Source organism: Rhinatrema bivittatum, chromosome 12 (genome assembly GCF_901001135.1).
Source record: "Rhinatrema bivittatum chromosome 12, aRhiBiv1.1, whole genome shotgun sequence".
NCBI lineage: Eukaryota > Metazoa > Chordata > Amphibia > Gymnophiona > Rhinatrematidae > Rhinatrema > Rhinatrema bivittatum.
Genome location: NC_042626.1, coordinates 21,975,134 through 21,992,653, shown reverse-complemented (window position 1 = coordinate 21,992,653; position 17,520 = coordinate 21,975,134). Strand labels below are relative to the sequence as shown.

At 43.6% G+C, this 17,520-nt stretch overlaps 1 protein-coding gene across 1 annotated transcript in view; it reads right to left on the bottom strand.

Annotated features, from left to right (window-relative positions):
- The window catches only part of DDX6 (DEAD-box helicase 6), a 78,810-nt gene that overhangs the window by 24,889 nt on the left and 36,401 nt on the right, over positions 1-17,520 (bottom strand). The window contains exons 8-12 of the mRNA XM_029572546.1: positions 17,318-17,440; positions 12,305-12,433; positions 12,052-12,168; positions 6,199-6,262; positions 3,159-3,260 (exon numbers count right to left, since the gene is read on the bottom strand). Of these exons, the coding sequence (XP_029428406.1) occupies positions 3,159-3,260; positions 6,199-6,262; positions 12,052-12,168; positions 12,305-12,433; positions 17,318-17,440 (535 nt within the window). The remainder of the gene's footprint in view (positions 1-3,158; positions 3,261-6,198; positions 6,263-12,051; positions 12,169-12,304; positions 12,434-17,317; positions 17,441-17,520) is intronic.

Below are 17,520 nucleotides of genomic sequence, written 5' to 3'. Positions count from 1 at the left end.
TTGCAGGGCAAAGTCTTATGTAGCTTTGGGTATGTTTATAGGCTTGAAGGCTTGGGAAAGGCATGCGTTTACCCGGTAGATACGAGGAGCTAGAAATTAAGCAGCTGGCATGAGGATTTATGTCACTTCCTCCCCTGTCTGCACGTTTCTAGTTATGCTTGCTTTATGATGTCTTTATTCTTTGTTAGGTGAGGGTCTGCACATGTGATGGAGGTGAGGTATTCTGCTGGCATGTAGTTTCTGGATAGGGCTCTACAGCAGCCTGGCTTGGTCAGTTTTTCTAATAGGAGGTGTATTGGTGTCTTAGGGCCTGGTGTAATATTTTCAGTGTTGCCTTTTCTTAGGTAAGGTGGTTACTGTTTGAGTGCTGGAAATTGGTGTTTTGGAATGGGACGTTTACTATTTATGCAATTACTGTTCACACAGAGTACATCTCTTTCCCTTGTGTATTTCTTAACAATAAAAGTAAATACTGACCTTTATTTTTATTTCCGCCATGAATTGTAATGAGCAGTGTCGATTGAGCATGGTCTTTCAGGTGTGTCAGGATGGGGAAAAGAACCACTGACCTACGCCATTCACCCTTTTTTAAAAGTTAAGCAATATTTCTCACTGAATATTAAGTTAATGCGACTGATGCCTTGTGGAAATACTAGATGAGAAAGGGTCAGACTGCTCCATCATGGTTTTTGTATTAAAGAAGTCAATGTGGGCTGGCCTAGTGACTTGGTAATACTGTCCAGTGCTACAGATTCCAGGCAAGTATCTAGCTGTCAATTTAGGGCATATTAGAATATTCTGGAAGGTGTGGTAGTGGTTGGCCTGGCCAAGAACTATCACTTCAATGTCTGGACTGCAGTTGGGAGGTGATACAAATTAGGAGGAAAAAATGAAGGCTCCTGGCTCCAAGCCCTGGTTCTGGCTGAGCTAGAAGCTTAAAGGAGGAAGAGGGGGAGGGAAGTTAAAATACAAATCCACACAGGAACAACACTGTAAAAACAAGATCTGTTTAAAGAAAGGGAGAAAATGGAAAAGTCTTATAAGGGACTATCAATTGACTATTTTTTTTTTTTAAACCAATCAACTTCCATTGAGCATCCCAGAAAGACTAAACATACCACTGATGGAAATATTCCACTATGCATGTCACTGAATCTAGAATCTTTCTGATCACACAAAAAAAGGACCTCAAAAGCAATGCAACCTTTTTGGCTCAGTTTTCTCCTGATCCACTGGATCTCCAGTACATTTGGAATGAGGGCTAGGTTTAGTTTCAGAAGCTTTCATGTGTAAGTACCCACAGGATTTTTGCTCTCATCTTACATCCCCTCCCATTTACTTTAATCCAGTCTTTGTGGAGTCTACACAGTGCCACTCATTCAGTCTCCTCTTTTCTCCCAGTTCAGTTGCAACTCCTTTCCACTCTCTGCACTGTACAGGTGGTGGTCTCCAGGTCAGGAAACCTGTCAAAAGTATGGGGGGGGGGGGGGGGGGGGGGAACAGATGAAAATTGGTTCTTACCTGCTAATTTTCGTTCCTGTAATACCACAGATCAGTCCAGAAAAGTGGGTTGTGTATCCCTACCAGTAGGTGGAGTCAGAGAAAATTAGAACTCTGGACACTGCTACAACAAGAGTGCCACCTGCAGTCACTCAGTATTGACCTGTACCCAAGCCCATGCTATCAGAACTAAATAACAAAGGGTAGCACCCAACCAAATTTCCAGACCACCACTTCGCCGCTGGCAAAAACCAGACCGAACTGATAAAACAAACTGCTCATGAATCATGTCTGCAAAAAAAGGAGCTTCAACAATTAAAAAAAAAAAACTGAAACAGGTTCTGACCAAGACAGTCTTTCAGTATCTGAAATGCGCTGAAAAATACACGGGCTGAAAGCCCAACTCACCCTCTTTCTCTAGAAATTACCCAGAGCCCCAGGCTAAGAGGGAATACGCTGCTCCTTTTTTTTTTTGAAACGGCTGCTATCCACAGCCTCTCTCGGCACCGACACCTTACTTCAGAAAAGATGTCCGCTGGCTCAGCTCCCCCCCCCCCCCCCTTTTTTTTTTTTAAACTTAATGAAGCAGCAAACAAAGGCAGAAGGAAAAGGAGCAGCTATAGCAGCTTTGGTGTGAAGTAACCAGGAGCCCCTGGCCTTCCACTCCCAAGAACTTGCAGGCGAAACAGACAGGGGTGTCCAACCCCTCAGACGCCCGGCTTCCAGTGAGGGATGACCTACAAAGGTGCCCAACACCTCAGGAAGCGCAGCTGAGAAAGGAAAAAGAAATCCCTGAAAAAAAATACTAAGTAACTAAAAATCTAATAAAACTAGTCAGACAGCAGGAGTGCATCTCTACCACCTGCTGGAGTCAGAGAAATACTGAGTGACTGCAGGTGGCACTCTCGTTATGTAGCAGTGTCTAAAGTTCTAATTGTTTTGACTCCACTTGCTGGTAGGGATACACAACCCACTTTTCTGGACTGATCTGGGTATGTTCAGGAACATGCATTCTCTCCCGCTCCCTGCAGCTGCTTCTCATCTCTCTACTGTGGTCTGTGCTTCATTTCTCAGGAGTATGCATGTTTGGGTTTGGCAGGGGGAGCTGAAACCATATGCTCTGAATGCTTGAAGGAGAAGATGAATAGCTACTACTTTAGATGGAGTTAGTGAACACTAAGCATATGACTAATGTGAATAAAAACAAACTGACTCAAAACTTTAAACCACAATGCTGTTATTCAAGTTCTCAAAGTTATATTTACACTGCCATAACCTAAAAGCAAAATTACATAAGTTTGTGTTTAGTTAAGCTATGTAATAAAATATAGAATATTTAGGGACCTTTGTTTTCAGTTTATATTTTAATTTTGCTTGGTAATTTCAATGTTAGAACACAAGTATCAGTGGAAAAATGACTGCCATTAATTTTTCTCCCATATTATATCAAGTTATTTTTCCCACTGACTTTATTATAACACAAATTGCCAGGCAAAATAAAATAAAAACTGAACACGAAGATCCCTAAGTTTATTCTAAAACTTTAAAACCTGTGCAAAACACACTTAAGTTATTTAAAAACCCCTCTCTTGCAGGTGCATATGAATTTATGATTTTACTTTTAGAGAGTCATCTTGCTGCCCATTCTAGATTCTTACCTGATCTGCCAATGCGATGGAGATAGGTCTCTGCCAGCTTTGGAAAGTCAAAGTTTATCACCACATTCACAGCTTGGATGTCAATACCTCGGGTAAACAGATCTGAAGGACAAAAAGTATAATGCTGCATTTATTTAGGGAAAAATACTGCCTATTCTTAACTGTTTATTGTTCCTGGATTCATAAACAAGATTTTTTTTTTTACTGCTTTATTTATACAAGAACTACATCACCTCTTGACATGTGACAATGAAATTAAAGATATGCCATTTGGATTTTTTTTAAGCAGTAGTTTTAACCAGACTGGAAATCTTAGGACATCCAGAAAAAAAACAATACAATGAAATCTGATGCTAGCCTACTCCAGTTTCCCCGTTTCTTCTCTCTCACAATTTTCTCAAATATTTTCCAAAGCAAATATTTGGATTTTTTTTTATTAGCCACATTACAAATTGAATCAAAAATAGTAAAATGAAGGGTTATATCTATAAAACAGATTTTAACTCATTCAGCTGAAACAGTGCTTAAATCAACACTAGGAAGGAAGCTGCATGCTTCAATGTTATATGCAAATAATTACAACCCTAAAATGTGTTGAACATTATTAGCATCAATGCCTATTATAGAAAACTACAAAAGGGAAGGGGGAGCAAATTAGTGAAAACAGCTAATTTACCAGATTCTAATATGATGTACATACAAATATGTATTTTTTGGCTGGGAGTCTCAAAACTAGTACCCTTACCTCATGATGTAGTATAAAAATGCCATAAAATGATCATAAGCTACAGAATATTTACAGACTAAATATTTTATCACTGGGGCTGAAAATATATATTCAGAATTTGAAGCTAAATACTTGTATACATTTAGATTTCAAAAGCACAATATGTTTCTAGAATAAAATGTACTAGTATCCCTTGTCAATACACACACATTCGTCACCTCCTTTACACAAGCAGCCTCTTAAAAATAGTTCTGACATTTATCTACAAGTATTAAAAGGGTGACCAGGATTAGACCAGCTCTTAGAACTACTTACAAACCATTCTCTCTGTAGAAAGAACTGGGATTATGGCTGGGGGATGTACTACTGGATATACAAGCCTATGTAAGGGATACTAGGATGAGTAGTTTTAGTCAAAGTTACATAAGCAAGGAGGTAGGCTGAAAATATATTTTGGTGTAGGGGAGAAGAGACAGGATGATACTAAGATGGAGAACAAGTGAAACTTTGACAAGTAGGATGACTATACTGGGGACTCGCATATACTCGCACATGGGGACTCGCATGCAGCCCTAAACAAAAAAAGGGGTGGGGAAACCTCAAAACAATATCAATGGGCAAGACAGTTTTTTGGTGGCAGCATGCCATCCAAATGCTTTATGGGTGTTTTGTTTTTTTGTGGCAGTCTAGAATCAAGATCACAGGCCCTAGGAGATATGGAGTTGGGGTTCCATACTTCAAAATAGACTATGTAGGACAGACTGACCAAAACTTCTGTTGCATCAGCAGCCCCTATCAAAACAGCAGTGAACTGTAAATGTGGAGATAAAACCATACCACAGTTTTGCATGAACATCTTACATGGAAGCAGATTTCGGCAGGGCTACAGACACTGCCATGGCTCTAACATTGCTAGCCTTGACATGTCCCACCAGATCCAGGCCTGCTTGGGCATAACAGAAAGATGTCAAGGTATCCAGCATTACTGCCTAACACAAAGGCTGTTTACCAACACACTGCATCAAGCTTCAAATCACTGTCAATATGGTGAAAAAAACTCCCAATTAATTTAAGAAGGTCAGATAGTTGACTAATCTGGAGATAGCCTGTAACATTGTGAATTTAACAAATCTGTGCAAATTTTTTATACTGTTGTACAAATTTATAAACCAATTATCTAGCTGTCTTGAATCACCAAAGCAATTGCTATATATCTTGCTATATCTAGTCAATTATGGTTAATTAAAACCATTAAGAAATTAATTAATTTAGAGGTTCAGAGTCAGATCCTAAATAAAAAAGTTACTGCCATACATCTCCAGATAAGAGATTTCATTTGTTCATCCTTAGCGGACTCAGACATAAATGTAGGCAGAATCTATGCATAGAACCACCATATTGTGAAAAAGTTTGTATAATGAGGATGAGTCACTAGGGCCTGGAGCTCATCTACTCTGTGTGCCAAATTGACAGCCACCAAAAAAATAATCTCAGGGCACAAGAGTCCAGAGACTCAAAAAGGATGAGTACCATGTTGAAGTCCTATGACACTGGGACACTTGATAGGTGACTTCAACTGGAGCAAACTCATAAAAAAAAAAAAAAAAAAAAAGTCAATCAGCGACAGCTAGCTGAAACAGAGGAGATGACCAACCTTGCTTCTTTGAGTGGATTTGGCTCCACCACCACCTTGGCTAGAGCCATCTCTATTTGGCCTTTGCCCACGAAAGGACAGATTCCAGGACGATTGCCTCCCCAAGGACTGTCTCTTGACACCACTTGAGGCCCCTGTTAAGCTGGCAAACAAATGACTAAGGCTGGACAAAAGCCAACTGGATCCACCCTGATGCACCATGCAGATGACAAAAAACTGCAAAACTGGACAAAAAACCCTACCTAATGGACAAGATGAAAGAAAGTTCTGCAGGGCCCTTAAGCAACTGCTGCTCCAGGAAAAACAAAACAAAACACAAAGAACACAACAACAAAAAATACTCACCTCAGCGGCTGCAAGATGAATTGTGACTTGTAGGCTCCATGGAAAAGAAGCAACCAAGGGTCCTGCATGAAGTGCAGGGAAAGGGGCCAGGACTGCACATGCACAGTGGCATATGCCCAAAGATTCTAGAAGTTCTGTCATCAAAAATATATGTGCTAGGTTCCAACTGATGTCACCTATGTACGAGGGCTACCATTTTGCTTTTCCTGTGAGAACACATCTTACTTAAGACTTTAGTTGGATTGCAATTTATACCAATAATACAAATATTCCAACAAAAGCAAATGCAAAAATGCAAGAAAGGCAATACTCACCAGTGCAAACAAGATTGCGGCATAAGCCATTTCTGAAGTCATGGAAAACACGATTACGATGCTCCTAGTGGAAGATAAATAATTGCATGAGAAAACTTTATATGGATTCTACCATTTATCACTAATCTGTCAAAGATAAAAGCACATTATCTAATATACCAGTTTATCTCCATATATCAGATATTTATTGTTTATTCCTCTTATTAATACTGTTTATTGCTATTAACACTGTTTTTATCATGTTACTGCTATCTAGTCGTTCCCTGTACTGGACAAAAGGAAATGCTTTGCTTCCTGCACCTTAAAGTTATATGTAAACCGATGTGATATGTAAATCAAACACCAGTATATAAAAAAGAACAAATAAAATAAATAATGTTCAACAGTTACCAGACTGCGGATGGGCTGGTTTAGCAGGACAAGGATAGTCACTGCTGTACTTAAAGCATGGCTTTCATGCTAGGATTCCCATTTTCTTTTCAAATTAAAAGTAAACAGGAGACTCATAATAATGACTTTAAAGTCCCATACAACCCCCCCCCCACCTCCACACTATGAAGCAATATCTCATGGTTTCTGAGGCAGTAGTGGGGGAACCAGGGCATCCTGGGCTCAGTGAGTCACTGTCTAATGATGGATTGTTAAACATTTTTCTAGGAGCTACAGAAACTAAAATTTAACATTTTTGTGAAGGAAGTCTGAACAAAATGCTTTTCCTTTGGCTTCAACATGGAGAAAGCCCACCCCAATCCATCCCAGTACAATGGAGAATTACGTATCTGATTATTTTGGGGGTGTGGGGGGGGGGGGGGGTTTAGTGTAGACAGATGGACTCAGAACCAATGGGTTATGTGCTCCCCTGCTAGCAGATTGAGACGGAGTCAGATTTCAAAGCTGATGTCACCCTAGATATACCCCCCTGCAGTGACCTCAGCCATTCAGTATGAGTCTCTTCAAAAGCCATTGTGGACATCTATTGAAAAACTTGAATTTAACTACTTTATTAAAACTGATGACCGTAACTGTACTCAAACATAAGCACTGAATCCTAGTAATATTACAGATGCCCAGATCTAGGGATAGGGTGATGGCTTACCCATAACCTCTTTGGGATCAAGATTCATTTGAGATTCCTTGGCACTGTTCATGGGCAGCTGTGGGCAGGATGCAGAGTCCATCTGTCTACACTAAGGAAAACAAAATGATCAGGTAAGTAATTTCTCCATTTCCTAGAATGTAGCCAGATGGACTCAGGACCAATGGGATGTACAAAAGCTATTCCTGAATGGGGCGGGAGGCTGCTCGCAGTCCGGTTAGCACTGCCCTCGCAAAGGCCGAGTCTTCTTTGGCTTGAACATCTAGGCGACAGAACCTGGAGAAGATGTGCAAGGAAGACTGCGTTGCTGTTTGGCAGATGTCGACGGGAGACAGTAGCTTAGCTTCCACCCAAGATACTGCCTGGGCCTTAGTGGAATGAGCTTTAACCTGAAGGGGTAAAGGCTTCAGTGCCTCTACATAAGCTCCCGTGATCACTTCCTTGATCCAGCTCATGAAGCTGCTTCGCCTTGTTTCCTTCCACTGTGAAGAACAAATAAGCAGTCAGTCTTGTGCGGTGGTTCTGTATGTTCTAGATACCGTACCGACGTTTAAGTGGCGTAGGAGGCGGTAGTCTTCAGAGTCCTTGCCTCTATCTAGGGACGGTAAGGAAAGGACTGGTTCAGATGAAACTCCGAGGCTACCTTTGGCAAGAAGGAAGAGACAGTGTGAAGCTGTAACGTTCTTGGAGACAACCAGAGGAATGGCTCCCAACATGACAGTAGTTCAGAGATGCGAAGAGCTGAGCATATCGCCACCAAGAATACAGTCTTCAGCGTTAACAGACGTAGATAAAAAGGGCACAGTGGCTGAAAGGAAGGCCTTGCTAAGAAGCCCAAATACTAGACTGAGGTTCCACTTTAAGGGTGGTCGGAGGTGTTTAACTCCTTTTAGGAAAAAGGCCAAGTTCAGATGTGTCAACGGGCTCCGTTCACCTCGTCTCTGAAACAGGAGAGTGTCACCACCTGGACCTTCAAGGAGTTGGAGTGACAGTCCTTTGTTCAGGCTGTCCTGTAAGAATTCCAGAATCATGGGAATCTTGGACATTCAAGGGATGTTCCTCGCATCAGGCCTCAAATATTCTCCAGACCCGCACATATGCTGAGGACGTTGAGACCTTGCATGCACGAAGGTGGAAGCTACTGCTGCCAAATATCTACACTTCATCAGGTGAGCCCTCTCAAGGGCCAGATCATGAGACAGAGTCAGGTCCTTATGAAAGATCAGACCTTGTTGGAGCAGGTCCCTGTGTGGAGGAAGGCATAGGGGGTCTCCACCAGAAGCCTCTGCATGTCTGTATACCACAGACATCTAGGCCAAGCCAGTGCTTCTAGAAGGACTAGTCCCCTCTTGCACTCGATTTTGCGAATGACCTTGCCCAGCAGGAGCCAGAGGGAAGGCATACATCAGGCCCTCTGGCCAGGCCTGAACGAGGGCATACGATCCCCAGGGATCACAGATCTCTTCTGTGATTGAGGAAAATTGGGAAACCTTCGTATTGTGAGATGAGACCATCAGGTCGATGGATGGGAGGCCCCAGTGATCTACCAGCAGCTGAAAGGCTCTGATCGACAACATCCATTTTCCTGGATCCAGACTCTCTCTCTCTCTCTCTGCTCTGGCGTCTTTTCCTGCGATGTGGGAGGCTGAAATCATCCGTAGGTTCAACTCTGCCCATTCCATAAGGGGGTCTATCTCCAGAGACACTTGGTGGCTTTTGGTTCCTCCCTGGCAGTAGATGTAGGCTACCATTGTTGTGTTGCCAGACATCACGTGGACTGCTTGTCCCTGGAGCCTGTGGTTGAATTACAGACACGCTAATCTGACAGCTCGGGCTTCTAGGCGGTTTGTGTTCCAGCGTGCCTCTTCCCTGGTCCATCGCCCCATGGCTATCAATTCCTGATAGTGGGCTCCCCACCCTCCGAGGCTCGTGTCTGTTTTGAGGACTAGCCAGTTTCATGGGGACAGGTTTACACAGCCTTGCTTATATGCACTTCCTGTAGCCACCACTGGAACCGAGAACATACTTCCAATTGGTAAGTGGAGGCGAATTGAGAGGTCTTGAGTGGGTTCCAACATGACAGCAGGGAGTGATGGAGTGGCCCCATGTGTGCCCTCGCCCACGGTACTACCTCCAGGGTTGACGCCATCAGGCTGAGGACCCAGAGATAGCACCACACCCTGCAGCGCATTGTGTTAGTCAACCGATGCACTTGGCACATCAGTTTCCTTATCCTCAAGGGAAGGAGGAAGACCTTGTTCTGCTTGGTGTCGAATCAGACTCCCAGGTACTCTAAGGACTGGGAGGGCTTTAGATTGCTCTTGTTCATGTTCATGACCCAACCAAGTTACTGAAGCAGGGACCTGACCCTGCTAGTCACCTGGAGGCTCTCTTCTAAATGATGCACAGATCAGCCAGCAAGTCATCTAAGGGTGCACCAGGATTCCTTCTTTCAGTGCTGCTGCTACGACCACCATAATTTTGGAGAATATTCTGAGGGCGGTTGCCAGGCTGAAGAGCAAAGCTCGGAACCTATAATGGCAGCCCAATACTGCAAAGTGTAGGAAATGCTGGTGGTCTGTTATGGCTCCAAGCCTGGGGGGGGGGGGGGGGGGATTTCCCCATCCTCCAATGAGTCTGTATCCCCATTGTCTTCCGTGGTGTCTGGGTCCCTGTCAGTGATAACCCTTGGTGAGGCGAGGCATGCTGATAGGGCTGGAAGGACAAGGCCTTCCCAGCTGGGGCTCAGATCGGGCAGGGGCAGCAGCTGACTGCGCCTGAACAAAGGCTTGAAGGCCCTGAAAGAATTCCACCCAAGAAAAGGTCGCCGGGACCATACCTAGCCCAAGAGAAACTGGGGATGGGGCTGCGAAACTGCCCTCTCCTGCGGAGGACGCAGCCCCGTGATTGCTCGAGGGTGTTACCAGATAAAGGTCATGACTGACCCATCCTCTAACTGGGAGGGGCCGAGTTTGGAGAAGAACTGAGACTCTAGTCCTTCCTGGGATTCCTCCCAGTGCTGACACAGGAAGGATTCTAGGTCAGAGTGTGCAGCCCTAATATGGCAGGCAGCACAAAGAGTGTGTCAGTTTGGCTCCAGCAACAAAGAAGCACTAGTCAACTGTAGCTTGTGTGTTCAGCTGGTTAGCGCCTGAGCTGAAGTGTGCACAAGTCTGCCCAGACGTGCGTAAGTAAAAGCATCCAGTTGTGTGCAAAATGTATGCATGAACTCAAGTGTCTGCATGTTAGGTGCACAATAGGGCTGGCCTGCACTGCACCTACGGTCAATGGGGAAAATGGCACCGCAAGCCATGTGCAAGACTGCGCCACCGCAGCCTGCCACGTGGCATGCACAGAGTCTGAAGTGGGGCCTAGTCCATCGGGGGGGCTGCTCAGCCCACTTGGAAACCCCCTTCCCTTGCCCCAACAGGATTGGAAACATCGTCAATACGGCATGCTGAGCAAGGAGACCAGAAGAGAGACTTACTAAAGCCCTTAAGTGTCTGAATTGGAGGTGTTCTTTACTTACCTAGGTTCAGCACTTACCAGCTGAGTACAGAGACGTTCTCTGGCTGTGGTGGGGGGATAGGGCATAGGCAGTCACCGCTGCGCTCTGCTTCCTGCACTCGCTGCCATTCAGCTGGTTCAGCAGCAAAGTCTACGCCTGGAACCAGCTACCAGACCAAGGCACACCTCTGAGGGATCTCTGAAACCGCCTCAGGAATTCTCAACTTGGGGAGGGACCATTAGGTATCGCCGCAGGACAGCAGGGCTCAATCCTTTCTCCAATTTAAAAGTAAAATTTAAAGGTAAATTTTCCTCTTCTGAAGAGAACTGTGTTCTTGATAGGGAAGACACAATCCACACCTACTAGGAGATGGAGAGATACTGAATGGCTGAGGTCACTGCAGGGGTATATCTGGGGTGAAGTCAACTTTGAAACCTGACTCAGTTTCCATCTGCTAGCAGGTGGAGTTCATCTGGCTACATGCTAGGAAAGAATGCTTTCACCTTACAGCAAAAACTGAACCACTTGTGGAAATAACTAGAGAACATACAATCTTGTTTTCTTCAATCTTACCTAGAATTTAAAATATCAAACATAGCTAGTGTGAAAAATCTGAAATGCCATTATGAGATAGCAAGTCTATTTATTACTTTTCACCATTATTCCATAATTTCTGTCCACAGTTTCCTCTACACTGATTACTGAAGCCATGCCTTCCTAAGCTAAGTTTTCAAAGCCCAGAAAATCCTTAGTACAGGAACAGGTGAACTATAGCATTTGGGCATGTTACCAATATGAATGCCTAGCCAGTTTTTACTGATAATCAAGAACTTAAAAAAAAAGTTTTTATTCCAAAATTTGCAAAGCATTGATAAAACTATAGTCATGGACACCTTGCAAATACTCTAATGGGAATATCTATTTTATATTTTGGGATGTTTATGCAGCACTCAGTTCATAACTATAATTTGCACATTTTAAAGAGTTCAAGAATTACCCTGAGTTGATTTTAAAACATCTGTAAATCAACTGAAGTATTAATTTGTTTACAGAATGCTTTGTGTACTAATGTCATTTCTGATGGCTCACAACTTGGAGAAAAAATGAAAATATAGTAAACTGCAAAGATGGTCTCATTTTATTGCTGAGTTCTTAAATTAATATAGAGTACACACCCAGAGGTGGAGCAAATAGCAAACAGAACAAATACCAGACAATTGGGAAATGGTTACCAGTGCTCTGTACCCACCTGTCTCATTTTAGCATGGATATAGAAGCAGGAATAGCCCAGCTGGGAGATTTTCTTAGCAAGAAGTTCCACTCTCTGGGAGGAGTTGCAGAAGATTATCGACTGGTTAATCTGGAGCTAAGTATGGGGGGGGAGGAAAAAAATAAGCTAACATGACACTCAGGATAAAAACCTACTGCATAGCAGAAAGACTGTACCATTCTCAGCATCTGCACAACATTAAAGAGAATTTCTGTTGCAACCTGTTTCTTACCCGGGAAAAAAGTGTATTGAGGCAGTGTACTTTCTGGCGCTCAGTCACATAAGCATAGTACTGAGTTACTCCCTTCAGCGTCAGCTCTTCCATCAGGTTAATCTCATAGGGCTTCTGCAAATGGGAATTCTACAGAACAAAAATATACCATTTTATCCTGTTTGGAAAAAATGCTTCCATTCACCAATATAGAAACATGACAGATATTAGGACTTCCTAATTCAAAAGTGTGAAATCTTAGTCTTCTGATGTATAAATGCTTACTATATTTGGTTAGCCAGTTCCTCTACAATTACATGGCTCAATATCAAGGTACAAGTCTGACACCAGAACCTGCTGATAACCTTTTCATCTTCAATAATTAACTCCATAAATTTTGCCACAGCATAAAGTGAAAAAAAAAATCATTTAACAGTTAGCAGCTTGGACCAATAAAATAATTTAAAAAAAAATGATGTGCATGGGTTTTCTACAGTTTTTTCAGATGCCATGTTAACTAAGCAAATATGATCAGAAAGGCCTAGGCACTAAAGGCAGATGTCTCAATGACATACTATTTTCACAGAAGGCACGTTTACTTACTGTAAAACTGTTTTCCATAGACAGCAGGATGAATTAGTCATGTCAGTGGGTGATATCATCCAGTGTCACTGGACTTGTGTCTCATAACTAGTAGTGCTTCTGGCTTTCAGCATGTGTGGGAGTTCCTGTGCAGGTATTGCTGCATGAGCCTCCACAGTCGATATCACTAAATCTAGCTAAGTAATCAACTCTCCAGGGAGGCAGGTAGGTATTTAGCATGGCTAATTAATCCTATCTACAGAAAACACCATTTACAGTAAGCAAACTTGCTCTTTTTTTTTCTCAATAAGCAGGCTGAGTTATCCATTACATGTGGGGAATCCCAAGCTGAAGGTTGCAGCAGAGCATTTACTCAGTAAGCAACCCAGACTCCACGGTACAGAGTAGATTACTTTGAGAAGATGTTATGCAAAACTGCCTGTTTAAAATTTACTGTCAGTCCTTGAGAGGTTGTCCAGACAGCAATGGGATATAAATAGACGACCAGGTCATACCTCTGCAGGTGCCTGAGAGGCCTCTCTCAGATGAGCAACAGAAGAGGCCACAGCTCACATGAGCTCTGATGGAGTTTGTGATTTGCAAGCCTAACGTGTAGTTAAGACAAGCATTTGGCAACTGCTATGCCAAGTCTGTTGGGGTCATATGACAGTTGTGAAGCTTGGCAATGCAGCAGAGTTCTCTTTATAGTAAGCTAATGTTCTCTCGCAATCTAAGGTATGAAGGTTTTTTCTCCTTCATATGCATGTGGTCTCTGAAAAAAGGTAGCCAATATGATGAACTGAGAAATGGATAGCAAAGACTACCTTTAGAAGAAACTTTGGGTGTGTGAAGGACCATCCTACTGTGGAAGAACTGTATATATAGTGGATAGTGAACAAGGGCTTGGAGCTCACAGACTTCTGGCTAATGCACTGCTACAAGAAACACCACGACAAGAATCTGTGAGAAGCAGACTCCAATGGTTCGAAAGATGGCAACATTCAGGTCTGTGTGACATGTCACAATCTTTTCATGATGCACAGACATTAAGGGAAAAAAACAGGGCTGCTTCAGGGCCAAGTCCATAAGCAAAGCATATCCATCAGCACTGACTGATACTTGGGGATAACCTGCATGGCACAGTTGATACTAATATGGGAAACATACTAGGCAGACTGAATGGACCATTTGTCCTTTTCTGCGAATCTCATTACCAACAGGTGAGTTGAGATAGGTCTATCAAGGGATACATGGTACCCCGGCTATGGCATAGGAGATATGATCTTATAGAAGATGTAGCAAGGCTTGAATCAGAAAGAGCAAATACTTTACTAAATGCTCAGGCTTGCAACAGTGTGTCCAAGGCAAGCAGAATATCTTTTCCTTTTAAGGCCATAGGCTCTTGTTGATGGCTTCCTGGCCAACACTATTATATCTTCTATGTCTCTGGGCAGAGAGATTTGAGATCACAGAGTGTTCAACATAAGAGTTGGAAGGTTTGGGTGAAAGAAGGTGCCCCTGTCCTGAGTTATCCAGGCAGGGTCTGTCCCCAGATGGACTGGAAGACTGCTTGAAAGCTACATAAGATATGCATACCAAATCTGTCTAGGCCATGCTGGAGCTATAAAAATCAGCTGAGCCTGATCCTGTAAAAGCTTTCTGCACTGTTCAGAGATCAACAATATTGATGGAAAAGCATACACGAAACCAGTGTTCTAATTCAGCAGGAGAGCATCCTTGGCTAGTCTCAGGGAACTGAGTAGAATCTAGCAAAAACTTTATATCTTTTTCTTTCGTTCTGAAGCAAAGAGACTGACCATTTGGAGACTCTAAATTAAATAGTGTGTAGACTGTCAACTGCTGTAGAGTCCATTCATATGGATAGAAAACTCTGCTGAGAATTTGTTATTGTGTTGAGACTCCTGAAAGTTAAGTAGTTTGTAAGTGTTTATTACTGAAGACTCACTGCCAGATCTTCAGCACCTCCTGGTGGAGAGGCTATGGACCCTATGCCACACTGTTGATATAGAACAATTGTGACCTGGTTATCAGTTGTCAGCTTCTCCCTTGAAATCAAAAATGTGAATGTTATCGAATCATTTTTGATTGCTCTCAGTTCCAGAAGACTGATTTGAAGGAAGTTGCGTTGTCAGACATTATGCAGACCACTTTACCCTGGAGTTTGTGGCTGAATTGCAAGCACGCCAGCCTCATCTCCCAGGCGATTGATGTTCCAGAGGACCTCTTACTCTGCCCAAAGACCCAGGGCTGTGAGTTCGACAGTGAGCTCCCCAGCCCCAAACACTCGCGTCCATTGTAAGAACCAGCCAGTTCGGGGAGGACAGGAACACCCCCCCTTCTCAGATGAGCCTCCTGCAACCACCACTTGAAGCAAGAGCAGAGACTCCCATTAGTAAGTGGAGCCAAATGGAATGGTCTTGGCACTGCGGGTTCCAACGTGTGAGCAGCAAGTGGTGAAGTGGGTGCATGTGTGCTCTCACCCACGGCACTATTACCATGTTTGATGCCAAACTGAGAACTTTGAGACAGCTCCACATAGTCAGGTGTATTGTGTTCATCAACTGACTTACCTGGAATATCAACTTCCATATCTGTGTGGTCGGGATGAAGACTTTGCCCTGCCTGGTGTCTAACCAGACTCCCAGATACTCAGATGACTGGGAAGGCTACAGACTGCTCTTGTCCAGGTTTACTACCCAACCGAGATCCTGAAGCAAGGTGGTCACCTGGAGATGTTCTTCCACGGATTTGGCCCGGATCAACCAGTCATCCAAGTACAGGTATTACCAGGATTCCTTCTCTTCTCAACGCTGCCACCACAACTGCCATAATCTTGAAAAGTGTTCTTGGGGTGGTGGCTAGGCCAAAGGGCCGCACCCAGAACAGATACTGGTGACCCAATACTGCAAAACATAGGAAGCATTGGTGTTCTTGATGGATTGAAATATGTAGGTTGGCCTCTGATAGGTCCAGGGAGGTTAGGAACTCTCCAGGTTGTATGGCCATTATCACAGAGCATAAGGTTTCCATGCAAAAATGACTCACCTCATAGGTGACTGCTGACACTCGAGATACAGAATGGTGTGAAAGGAACCACGCCTGTATTTTCCTGGGCCGTAAGTACTGGTATAACCGCCCTCATCCTGAGGAGGCTCAAAAGAGTAATCTCTGCCGCCTGCTTTTTGTGCTGGGAGCAAGGAGACATCAAGAATACGCCCCGAGTGCTGCGAAATTCCAGCGCATATCCTTCGCTTATGACTTCCAGTACCAACTTGTCTGAAGTGATCTCGACCCACCTTTGGTAAAAGACAGTCAAACCCCCTATCTCCTTGTTCCAAAGATGGGTCAGTAAAATTTCATTGGGAGGTTCGGGACAATCCTGAATCAGAACCTGCCCCTCTCTTGGGCTGTTGACCAAGAAAGGACTGAGTTCTTCCAAAGGGCTGACACTTCTGAAATGTCAAGTTTCTGTAGGGGTAGAAATGTTGAGAGCCCCTGGACCAGCCCCTCATAGGAGAGGGGGTGCTGCAACTGCTTATCCTCAGGTAGCCGGGGGACTGGAAATTCGCCCCATTTACTGGCCAGTTTTTCCAATTTGTTTCTGAAGAGGAGTGATCCTTTAAAGGGCATCTTTGTAAGGTTGGCCTTGGAGGTTGCGTCAACTGACCAGTTTCGCAGCCATAGCTGTCTTCCAGCTGCTACCACGAGGCCACTCTTCTGGCTGAAATATGGACTAAATCAGAGCAGTGTCTGCTAAAAAGGTGGCAGTGGGTTCCATAGCTGCTCTGGTGTTCACCCCCCAGAGTCATCCACCTCCTGAGAGAGAAGCAGGCACGAACGTGCTACCAGAGCACAAAAGTAGCAATCTGTAAGGTCATTGCTACTGCGTCAAAGACTTAAGGATAGACTCAGTCTATCGTGTGTATCCTTTAAGGCCGCTCTTCACCTCCACTGTGACAGTTGTTCGCCTGGAGACAGCACAGACCAATGCATCCACTTTAGGGAGACTGCTGGATCCAGCAGGTATATAGCTTTTAATACCCGGCCCCCCTTTAAAACTTGTTTCTGGAGCATCCCATTCCAGGTCAATCAAGTCACTGCAGGGGTATATCTAGGGTGATGTCAGCTTTGAAACCTGACTCAGTCTCCATCTGCTGGCAGGGGAGCACAATCCATTGGTCCTGAGACCATCTGGTTACACACTAGGAAATGCCAGATATCAACCATCAAAGTCAGTCTCATTTTAGAACACCTTACTGTTGTTGACAAGGGAAGCCCTGATTTAACATATCATATTTAAAAAAGAAAAGCTATTTAAGTTTGCATAACTTTGATTTTTTTGTGCATAACAGGGTGGACAGGTAAGGAAACTTAGCCAAGACATTGAATGCAATTCCAAGCCAAGAATTAACAGACCTGACCCACACTTACCATGAATTTCTGAACACTAAGAGGGAAAGTGGCTGAGTAGAGCAGGATCTGTCTGTTTTTAGGTAGCGTTAGAATAATGTCCTCCATTATCTGAACAAAATCCTGAGAGAGCAACTTATCTGCCTGCAATGAGAAAAACAGTGCAGTCAATTCCATATCTTTGGGGAAAAATCAAGTTACAAAACCAAAACAAATTACATGCA